This window comes from Anoplophora glabripennis, unplaced genomic scaffold, assembly GCF_000390285.2.
Source record: "Anoplophora glabripennis isolate ALB-LARVAE unplaced genomic scaffold, Agla_2.0 scaffold806, whole genome shotgun sequence".
Taxonomy (NCBI): domain Eukaryota; kingdom Metazoa; phylum Arthropoda; class Insecta; order Coleoptera; family Cerambycidae; genus Anoplophora; species Anoplophora glabripennis.
The window spans coordinates 200,178-212,631 of NW_019416892.1; the positions used below are offsets into that span (position 1 = coordinate 200,178).

Consider the following 12,454-nt stretch of genomic DNA (forward strand, 5'->3'; position numbering starts at 1 on the left):
TAAAAAGATGAGCTGTTTAACGCGAGTGTATTTTGCCGAAAGATCTAGTGGCCTGTTCTTTACAATGGAATCCGTAGAAACAAATGTCAATGTCATTTATTGTCATATTAAATAACATTTTATTAAAAAACACTCAACCAAATAGTTGACCTATGATTCTACTAGGCTAAGAAGTTTGGAACTTAGACTAAAAGTGAACAAATGATGAATAATGTTATAACAGTAACAAAAAATAAAAATCTGTCGGATATTGACAATACAATCTACAAAAAATGTTGAAAATGATTGCCTTCAGCTTCAATACAAGCATCTACTCTTGTTCTCATAGAATTGCGTATGCGTTCAAATATTCCTGGTGAATTTTTTATCGTTTCACACCCTGCTACAATGCGGTTTCGCAAATCATTGATATCTTCAACTGGCCTTGAGTAGATCAAAGATTTCAGATATCCCCATATGCAAAAATCCAAAGGATTAAGGTCAGGGGAGCGGGCTGGCCAATTTACATATCCTCCTCGACCTATCCATCGATTGGCATACACCTCATCCAAGTGACGTCTTGCACGTATACTAAAGTGGGCTGGTGCACCGTCGTGCATAAACCATAAACGTTGCCTAATTTGAATGGGAACTTCTTCAAGAATAATAGGTAATTCTTCGAGAAGATGACAATATGAGTCACCATCTAATCGTCGTGGAAGAAAATAGGGACCAATTAAATGATCGTCGATAATTCCGAGCCACACATTTAATGAAAATTGATACTGATGATTTCCTTCAAAAAAGTCATGAGGATTTTCCTCAGCCCAAATATGATTGTTACGAAAATTTCTAATACAGTCTCTTGAGAAATTCGCCTCGTCAGTAAATAAAATATTTCTTAAGAACTGCGGCGCTTGGCCGATCATATTAATAAGCCATTGACAAAAAACCACACGTGGTAAAAAATCTCGAATCAGTAACGACTGCACCCGTTGGAGATGATAGGGATATAACTGTTGTTCTTTTAAAATTCTAAAAACTACCGAATGGCTTACATTTAGGACACGAGCTATTTTCCTGGTACTAGTTTCTGGGGATTCCTCAATTAAATTAAGTACGGCTTCATCGACAGCTTCAGTTCTAACTTCTCGGCTACGGCCACAGTCATGACTTCTCTTTTCAAATTTTCCAAGTTCCCGCAAGCGTTGGTGAATATTTGTGAACGTAGTATGGTGGGGTAATCTACGCTCTGGGTACTGTTCAGCATAAAGTCTTTGCGCTTCCAATGCATTACCGTTAGCATACCCATATGTAAAATGCATATCTGCCATTTCTAAATTCGAATAGTTAACCATATTTTCGGTTTATTAACTAATATTTTCTACACAAAATCATGAAACTTGTGAAATAGTAAGAAACAGTAACAATAAATGACATTGACATTTGTTTCTACGGATTCCATTGTAAAGAACAGGCCACTAGATCTTTCGGCAAAATACACTCGCGTTAAACAGCTCATCTTTTTAAAAATACATTACAATACATTTATTTTTTTTTGTCATAAATCCTTAACTTTTCGAAGAAACTTGAAGAGATCAAAAAGTTAGTAAATGAATGGGGTTTTTTAGACATATTTTTTAAAAGGAAAAAATTTTATCGAAAAAAAAATTATAAGAAAAAATGTCATAGGGGTTGATTATTTCAACCCCTTACAAAAATAGTTCAGGGTTGAAAAAAATTCAAAAAGTGTAGTTTTATTGACAGATAATGTTCACCAAGTTTGGTTTCTTTAGCTTGATGTACGTGGAAGATAAAAAAGAAAAACAATTTTTTTTTGTAATTTTAGGAGGGGCGTAACTTTTCAGGGAAGGGTTTTTTCAAAAAATTTTATACCAAAGACCCCTATTAATTTTCATCGGAGAATCGCCACTTGAATTTTTTCGGTGTTATTTAGATACACCCTGTATAAATATGATTATTTTGGAAAAATAGAATATTATGTACCTACAGTCTGCTATAATATACATTTCAACATTAATAACAATATATATCATTAATTAATTTTCAATTTGAAGTCTCGAAACAATTTAAATTGAGTCTGAATCAGAGTTTTAATTCCACACTCACATTTGTATACCCATTCTGTATATTATAGTCAAATTTAATAACAATACCACTTTTAAAAATAAAAATTGATGATATTTGCCACGTTGCCACATTTTTAATAGAAACATCCCTAAACTAATTTTTGAAAAAATTGGTTGCAAAGAAAATCATAATAGAGGTGTTTCAATATCTCATGAGCCGCGAAATGCGCGAAAGGCGTGGCGTATCCCCATAATTCTTCTAATAAGCATGTTGTGAAAACATTGACTCAGAACTAGACCATGTGCATCATTACAAGTAGAAATGAACTAAGGCGCTTGAGCATCAATGGCTGCATTCACCCAGTCCAAACAGTTAACATAAGTTTGCGTTTAATCTGTAAACGGTTTATCACTGTTGAAATGTTCTGGTGAATCGACACGGGGAAAAGAAAAAGTAGACAAAAATTTTCTAACCTAACAACACAATTAACCAACTGCGCACTGGAATTTAAGGTACATTCTAAACAATGGATGATATTGTGGCTTTGGCTTTCCACGATGATGAAAATATCATCTTAAATATAGCTGAAGCTGCTGTATAGTTAGCTGCGCCACTTATTGAAGAAAATATGCCTCAAGAGCGTGGTGAGGTAAACAAATCTCAATTATTTTGAGGAAGTCATTCCACGTTATACAAACCACATTTTAGAATGTCCAGAGACACACATTTTTAATGTAAGCAGTTCGTAATCATTACTTGGTATGGCAACAGTTGTAATTTTGTTGAATTTTTAGGTATTATTAAATCATATCAGAAGAGTACACCAAAATCCGAATGAGCATATTCCTTTAAGGAAAAAAGTTTTAGCAACAATATGGCTATTAAGTAAGCATGAAAGCTTTTTGGCATGTGGAGATCGTTTTGGAATAGCACAAAGCAGTTTGTTCAAGATATTTAATGAAGTGGTAGATAATCTTTGTCAGCTGACACATGAATTTATTGTCTGGCCAAATCAAGAATCTTTACAAGAATCTGTCAATGTATGCTACTATTGTTTTTTAATTGAATGTGGCTATAATCATTTGTGTAAATGTTTAATACGTATTTCAAGTACGTTCTTGTGGAATCCCTGGAGTCATCGGGGCAATAGATGGGTGCCATATTGCCATTCAACAGCCTGTGGGAAACGCATTTGATTATTATAATAGAAAAGGGTTTCATTCGGTAATTTTGCAAGGTATGATGTATGGTTTAAAATTAGTTATACAAAATATAATGTGTATATTTTAGGTGTATGTAATGAACGTGCTATATTTATTGATATATCAGTGTGATCACCAGAGAGAATAAATGATACGAGTTTTTCGTTTAAGTCCTTTATATGAACGGTTGACCAGCAGAGATAACTTCTTACCACCCTTTTATCACTTGATAGGAGACTCAGCTTAACCCTTGCTCCCATCACTAATGAAACCGTATCAAGACAATGGTCATTTAACTACTAGAGATCAGCAAATCTATAATACCAAATTATCATCAATTAGATCTATTATTGAGAGAGCATTTGGTCTACTTAAAGGTAAATGGAGATGACTGAAATATTTAGAAGTAAATCAGCCAGAAACTGCGTCAAGAATCATATTAGCATGCTGTGTCTTACACAATTTCTTATTATTGCACAATAATCCAGAAGACGACTATCTACCAGAAGAAAATGAACCACGGAATATAATACCTGCAATAGCTGACAATCAGGAAGGTTTTAATGCACAAGCTGAACAAAAAAGAAGACATATTGTAAATATCTGTACACAATAATTTAAATAAAACAAAATTGTAGAAATAAACGAGCACTTTATTGAATTTCATTATCCAGTACACTAAATAGCCTAGTTATTTATTTGTCTCTAGTCTCTAAATATTATTTCAGTAAATTATTTCTTTCTGCTTGTATACTGTTGTGATTCTTCAATTCTTGATCCAGGTTGGTTAAGCTGTCTACTCTTTGACGTTCAATGACCATATATTCCTGTCGTAAACGATAAAGCCCACGGCTTTCTCGGTTCCTCTGCCTTTTGGATGAGGTTGGTGTTTCTTCTAAGTGAGGTCATTTCTGACCCGATACTGACAATCTCTAATGTATCTGGTTATCTTCAGAATGACTTTCTTATGTGGGCCCCGTTGAAATTTCACTTGCTTCTGTGCAGTGTTGTCTTGCTTCTTCTGGCATCGTGGTCAATATTTTTCCTTGATTGATAGTTCTATCGTTTTCAAATAAAGAATCCATTTCTTCAAAAAACTCCCAGCATATTCTACCTCGACCAGTTCGAGATTTTTTATTATTATCTTTAATAGTTTTGTAATGGTGCTTTAAATTTCTAAATTTCATATCTAATAATAACGGTGTCACATCATAACAATGTTTATCAAATACACACTTTATTTCTCCCCAAAGACCCTTTTTCTTTATTTTGGGATCCCGAAATCGATCTATCCTCTTACTATACTCAGCAATTAATAATTTAGTGCTATTTATATTCCAAGTAAACACTTTCTGATCTGTAATAAAAAAAACATTATAATACCGTAATTTCTTTTTAATGGTGTGAATAATAATTATAGGTTAGATTTAATACATGCCTTCATTTTCCTTGTCTATATGAGTTGTTTTCCCGTGAGATCTCAATAGCATTTGAATTTTCCTTTAAGTAGCTAATAAATTGCATTTCATCTGAAAGGATTTTTATAAAAAGTAAAAAAAATTGTTTCTATTCACATTTAAGTCATTTATTTACAATTTTAATGCTCTTTCTCGCTTACCTTCCCTATGGTGTGCATCATTTGTTTCTGTAATTTTATATGTAAATCCATTATAAAAATAAGTTATTTCTTCCCTTAAAGTGCCCGCCATTTTTATGACAAAAACGCCTGTTGACAAACGCAAACACCAAAATTTTACGTTTGCAAAAATGGCGACCGTTTACTTAACATGTTTGAAATCAACGTAAGTGTTCACCGAAACAAATATAAACACTTTGCTAACGTTTGCAAACGTTGGGACCGGGTGAATGCAGCCAATAAGTCAACTGGCGAACGTTCGTTATATATATTTTTATTGTTTAAATTAAAATAATAAAGAAGAGGGCATTTTATTATGATATTTGTAATCGGATCAAAGGCTTGTTTACGCTACGAGAGCTCGAGAAACACCTCTAAGTCTGTGGATGTAAATTATTTGTACTTGGTATAATAAGAATTTAATTTAAAGTAACCTATAGGAGATATTTTTAATTAAATTTTATTACCCTGTAAGGATGCATTTTTGGAAAAATATTCATATAAAAAAATCCATCTGTTCTTAAAAGTACTACCATACTCTCCCGGGTCTGAAGTTATGTCTGACTAAGTTTATACAATTTTTTATACTTTTTTTACAAAAATAGTGTTTATATAATTGGATATAAATAAGTATCTAAAAATAAAATTCTTGGCATCTAAAAAAATCCAAAATAACATGTTTTTTATGTATTCGTTATGTACTTTTGGGAAACAAAAGATTTCTTTTTAAACAAAAAGTTTTCTATTAACATGGATTTGAAAATGCTTAGTAAAAAAGGTTAGTGGGTGATGAAGATGCATTGCTAATTGTAAATTTTTTAAAATAACAAAAAGGCCGAGCGGACTCAAGTAAAATTGGGTACAGATAATATTTAGATTACTGATTTCAGTAATCTTATGGATGAAGTTTTTCCTCATTCAAAGTGATGAAGACGCAGAGTAACAAAGAATTTTTTTATCTAAAAAAAATTGTGTGGATTTTCCCTAAAATAATTATTTTTTTTAAAATAATATCTTAAAAGGCCTAAAAAAGTGCAATCATTATTTAATTTGCATAATCTACACCACAAAATTGAGCAAGTACCTATGCCTTTTCTGGGTCTTTATTATCATTATCTTTCAAAAAAATGTATTATTTTACTAAAAATACCAGACAATTTTTTTATATATAAAAAAAATCTCACAAAAAGTCAAATTTCTGACGGTTATCCTGGAAGACAAAATAACCTGGATGCCCCATATCGACAAACTGCAGGATCTGCAGGAGGCTCTTGAAGCAGAAGTAGGAGCTTAATCTATCCTAAAGCCTCTTTGTGGCTTTACACATCTGTGGTCAGGCCCTATTTTACCTATGCTACTTTCAATGGGAAAGTATACCAATGTCTTCCAACGATTGGCTATCTTTACTAACGCATAAGAAAATCGCAAAGAAAGATGCAGAAATCGGTATATTTGAAAATATTCGTAGATAATGAAGTAGCGTTGCACACACTTTTGTTACACAGTATTAGCTCCCGCATTGTTCTGGAATGTGTCAATGCCCTGTTCAGATGGGAAAAAAATCATTCCTGGTCACAGTAACATGACTGGCAATAAAGTGCCAAGATGTTGGCCAGACAGGACTCAAATAGTAAACTCATGGAGCCTAAACCACAATATTATAAAAAAAAAGATCCATTGGTAATCGGATTAAAGAAAGATCACTGGAAGAATGGTCAGTTGGACATAACAACAAACCAGGTTTCTCATAGAGGTCCTATGGGTTGAAGTAAATCGGAAAATTAGTTTGCACATCAGAAGCAGCCTTAGGATTGTCAAAAAAACTTCTAATGGATCGTGGATATCTAAACAAGCACTCCAGCAGAATATGTCTGAGTGCTATACAAGTTATGCTGATATGAAGACAAAGATTCCATGCATATATCCCCTGTCACTGTAATTGCTTATTTGTAAAGACTCAGGTACCTGTGGGAAACATTTCTGACATCTTTAGACATTAGAGAGATTGCAGCAGAGCTAGTGCTTGCCTTCGCAGAATTCCTTGATGATATTGAAATCGATAATGTCCCTGTACCAAGTTTTATTTAGATCTAATTAGCTATATCGAATTTATTTAAAAAATGTATTTTAGCAGTGCGCCTTTGTCACCATGGATGTAATGTATTGTATATCTCTTAGTTCTGTTATGCACCATGTTTTAGGAACACCTTGTATAGTAGGATATCTCCAATCACAATAATGTCAGTATTTAAGGATAAAGGAAGTGATAAAGTTCAGTTATCACTTGATACTTTAAATAAGTAATGTAAGTAATATCGGTAGTTTTAACAATATCTAAGTACCACTTGTAACCATATCATGTAATTATCAACTAAAACAAATGTCATGTATTGTATGTATGTTTATAGTTTCATAAATATTAAAAGTTAATACTGAACATGATATACAGAGTGATCACTTTAAGAACACAGTTCCAATATTTCACGACCAAAAATAAAGAAACGGACATGTAAAATTAGATAGATTATTATAAATAAATATGTAAATATTGTGGAAATGAAAATATTGAAGAGGAGAAACTAACATTGTACAATAGCTATACAAACCAAAGCAATGTCAATCATGACTAAATTCCTCAATTAGTTATCTATAAGGATTATTTTACACAATGCATTTATTACTGATAAATATATTTATATCTTTATTTTTGTCGATATTTTTAATTGAATTGTTATTTTATGATATAAAAATCAACAATTCAATAAAATGTGCAACACTTTATTTAAACATAATTATTTAAACATGTATTTAGTTATAATTTTAAATTACTAAAAAAAAATAAAAAAAGTATTCCAAGAACAAAATACAATAATTAAATTACATTCTATTAATAAAATATTTATAAATTAGTTGTATAATACCAACCAGCAAGAAAATATTCTTCAGAACATATCATTTTATTGGGAGTTCTTACTTCACATAATAATATATTCTTTTTTAATCTTCTTCATTTTTTCCCACTCAAGCTTTTAGTTTTAGATATTATTAAAAAATGACCTCACTATATTATTTAGTTGTTATACTATTAATACCTTTTTTACAATATGGAAAAATTAGCCTATCGTCGTTGCGTTTTCAAAATCCGATGTGCATATTTTCAGTAAAATACGTTATGTGCAGGATTATTCGATAAACGACTCAAATACAGTGTACAGTGTAATAATACAGTGTAGTTGAGTGGATAAATATTGTTATTCAATTATTTTGGTCTTCCAGAGTTATAAGTCACCATATACATTTTACATAGGAAACAAAAGATAGTAGTACTTTGTTCCAAAATCAGAAATCAAAGCACAAGATACTGCACTGCAATAGGTATGACATACGAGTATCAAAAAATTTGTATGTATTACCAGAATATAGAACATAAAAAGTGGGCAATAGAAAATATTATAAATCAAATTACACAGGTTTTTTTTAATGATCCAGTTATATAGATTCTCTCAAATGTATGTTGTGTAATAACAAATAAATTTACTGCAAATGCCACAGAAAATATATTAAGTTACCAAACCATCTCGTTTATTTTACATACAATAGTAAATACACTTTTAATGAGGAAGGACCTAACATTTTTGTGTTAAGGACATTCATTCCTTTTTATTCATACTATTCAGTCACAATGGACAATATTTTTCACATATATCAGAATATAACATCTCTATGCAGATGATGCTAAAATATATTCCAGAATAAATAACATTGATGATTGCATCTTACTTCAGGATAGTTTGAATTTGCTGAATGTGTGGTGTCAGGAAAATAAACTTCCGTTAAACATAAGTAAATGTACAGTTATGTCTTACTGTCGTAAAAAAGAAATTCTGAAATTTCCCTATAGCATTTCTAACACGGTATTGACAAGACCTGAATATGTAAGACCTAGGTGTAGTTTTTGATTGTAAATTAAGTTTTGACTATCACACAGATAAAATAATTTCTGATGCTACTAGAAATTTAGGGTTTGTTATACGAAATTTGCGTGACTTTCATGATAATCATACAGTAATGTTGCTTTACAATTCATTTGATAGGTCCAAGTTAGAATATTGTTCGGTGATATGGTCACCAGTATATACTAAATATATCGAAGCGCTTGAAAGAGTGTAACGTAGGCTGTTTAAATTCTCAGCATTTAAAGAGGACAATGCCTATCCTCCAAATGGATATTCTCAAGAATTGCTTCTTCGAAGATTTGAAGGTAATTCTCTACTTGTTCGTCGTATATGCATTCCATAATATTTTTATTTAAAATAATTCATCATATCCTTGATATACCCGATTTATTACATAGAATAAATTTTGTCAAACTTAAAACCTTCAGAAATCAAAATAAAGAGTTTCAAACGTTCTACTTAAAAACAGCCAACAGTAATATATTACATTATTCCCCTTTCTACAAGATGTGTAGAAGTTATGATCTACTGTACACTTTTATAGATATATTTAATTCTAATGTTAAACATATCAAAAAAATTTGTTTGTCCTTATCTCCCCAGTACTTAGTTCGTATTTTTTGTATTGTAACATGTATGTATGTGTGTACAAATTGTATTGTTATTCAAAAATGTGTTATTGATTTGTATATGTCATTGTTGTGACATTTTTTTTTGTTTTAATTAATTTTATTTTCTGATATAACTCTTTTATATGCATTTTTACTGTTTTATCTATATACTCTATATTTTTGTTGTATTACTTGTTTATATTTATATATATTTTTTCTTCTTCTCACTATCCTGTAATGAGGACTTGTTCCTGTTGGATAGTATAGTCTAAATAAATAAATAAATAAATAAGAATTTTAATTAAATACCAGTTAATATATTTAAGGAAACAGAATTTAATAACTACAATCGACGAATCTGTGGTAGCAGGTTTTTACCAAAACTATCTATAGCATATTATTATGTACTTATACTAACTAGTTATTTAAATGTATTACTAGATAAATATGTTCTCAAGTATATTCTTTCTAATTTGTTTGTTAAAAATAAAAAATATAATATTCAGAGAAAACATTCCATTTGTAAATCACATCATCGATATGTAAATCAATCCATAAGGTCTAGGGATAGTAAGTATTGTATAGCATTTAGTTATTTGATCAAAAGATGATACCTATAAGTCATGCACACCAAACGGCACTAACTTATATTCAGTGCTGTTAACGGATCAATCCGTTGACAATAGTTTTGGTGTACGCAGGAGTGTTCTATGTACAATAATTGTTAGGAGAAAAAATTTTATTAAGCAAAAACCAAAATAAACTATTTAGAAGACAATATCTAAAAAGTTACCTATAAACAATAGAAACTATAAACGTAATGTAAGAAAAACTAGCAACTATTTCTTATGATCTTCATAAAAACATAATAACACATAAAGGTAGTTTCTCTGGGTACGCGCTGCAAAAGTATGTGGTATCTTTTTGCTTTTTATTATTGTAACATAATCTACATCTTCTTTGACTAACTTTTCCAGTAGGAGTACAAGGTAATTTTTGTGTGGGATCTTTGGAGAGGCTTACGGTAGTTGCCAAAGGATTTTCTTTTATTTTTAAAAAATACAAATATCTAATAATATGTAATCTATAATCATAAAAAGACAAACAAGGATCAAACCCATACTGCTTGAAATAAAAGTAGCATATAATGCGTTTTTTCACCTAATGAACTTTTTACGTAAATAATATATTCCAAGTAAAAAATGAGTGACTAAGAACGAACAACAAACTTTTTCATTATATGCAGACCTCGTAAACTATGCTCATATGCAAGGAAAACATCGTACATAGGCCATGCGAATGTAAATAATTTTGTAAAGCATAAAAAAATGAACAAATTGTCAGTCGAGCAGCCTGGATACGAGTCCAGCTTGACGGAAATTTCTGTCAGTGAGTAGTAAACATGTAAATGCTCTAATTATAAAGACAAGTTTTAGAATCAGTTGAAACATATAGGTTGTTCATATTTATATTTTTAAAAAAAGGGGAATCGTTGGTCAAAATCTGTACATTAAAACACTCAAAGTTAAGGCTTAACAGATGACACATGCGTATATCGTACATGTAACTTAACTAATTGTTTTAATACACAAATATTACTGAAGTACTAAAATATTACACAAGCTTGTATACTAATTACCCTTATTTTTTTTATCATTTTTGGATTTCTTGCTGCCACTACGGCAAATTTGCTTGCCTCAAATGTATGAAACTAAATTTTAAAAATTAAAAGAATTTATTAAAAAAATGGTACAATATGTAGGTTAACGCTATTGCCCAAATATAATTTGTTTTTAAATCTTTGTTGTTAAAATAATTATTCTAAGTACATAAAAATTATTTTAAGAATCATCATTATAAACTCATTAGAATATACCATTAGGATGCAGTAAACATACCGTACATTCCGTCCAATAGATGTGAAACAGAGGCTGCCGTATTAAATCCCATTGATTTACTTTCGGTAGGGCTGCTGGACTGAATGGGATAAAATTTGCTCCAATATGGACTGGTCTGATAGGGCGACCGAGGGATCTTCTCCAATCACAATAATCCTGAGGTAAGGCCTGTACCAAACTGTCCTCAAATGAAGAAAAAACTTCCAGTTCCCCAGCACCTTGAAAAGTTAATTGATATATCCATGACAAATTATTAAACAACCTATGACCTACATGTTATTATAGGCCTTCGATCAACTACCGACCCATCCTCAATTAAAGTAGTTCCATTCATGATTAGAATTTTTAATTTTTAACCAGGGGACATGAAAAATATCATTATTCCACAATTTACCACAAACAGCACTCACGAAATCGACTTTTCCGTTTAGTCCAGAGTGAGGACATTACTAATTTTTAAATTGGACTTAATTACAGTCTGATTTTGTTTCCACTATAAAACTCGAATCTCGAATTGTGATGTGACATTTACTTTGTCATTTGTCAATATTTAGCAGCTGTCACTATTCACAGTTTGTTGTCATTTGTCTCGGTATCGTTTCGTTTGTCCCATCGTCTTCCATTGTACAATGCGCAAACGCAACGTTCTTTGACTTTGAATTTTTGCGTGACATTTGTTGAAATAATTAAGGTCACCGTCAAATAAAAAGCTGCTTACGACTATTTGAACCTTTAATTTTAATAAACTTGTACAATGGATATTACTTAGAATTTTTCATGTGCTACGTACAATCTTTCTTACTAGTAACTGTTTTAGAATTATGTAGAAATCGATATCAAATTTTTCTTTATGGTTCTCCAGTAAAGATTAGTATATATTTGCAAATAATAAGTAATGCGCTTTTCTTCGTTAAAAAAAAAAATTGTACTACGCGCCTTTCAATTTATTATTTTTAAATTAAACCTTCAAATTTTCATGTTTACAACACATAACGCGCCGCCATTATTCTATGGCTAGAAATTGGCCTCAATGATTTGGGATCGAGGGGGATTATCCCTCTTTATCCTGCCTCATCTCGTG

At 31.0% G+C, this 12,454-nt stretch overlaps 1 protein-coding gene across 1 annotated transcript in view; it reads right to left on the minus strand.

Annotated features, from left to right (window-relative positions):
* The window catches only part of LOC108914336 (trafficking protein particle complex subunit 10), a 45,731-nt gene extending 33,793 nt beyond the window's left edge, over positions 1-11,938 (minus strand). Inside the window, exons 1-2 of the mRNA XM_018720129.1 lie at positions 11,647-11,938; positions 11,374-11,591 (exon numbers count right to left, since the gene is read on the minus strand). Of these exons, the coding sequence (XP_018575645.1) occupies positions 11,374-11,591; positions 11,647-11,707 (279 nt within the window). The 5' untranslated portion in view covers positions 11,708-11,938. The remainder of the gene's footprint in view (positions 1-11,373; positions 11,592-11,646) is intronic.
* Between the last annotated feature and the right edge of the window lie 516 nt (positions 11,939-12,454).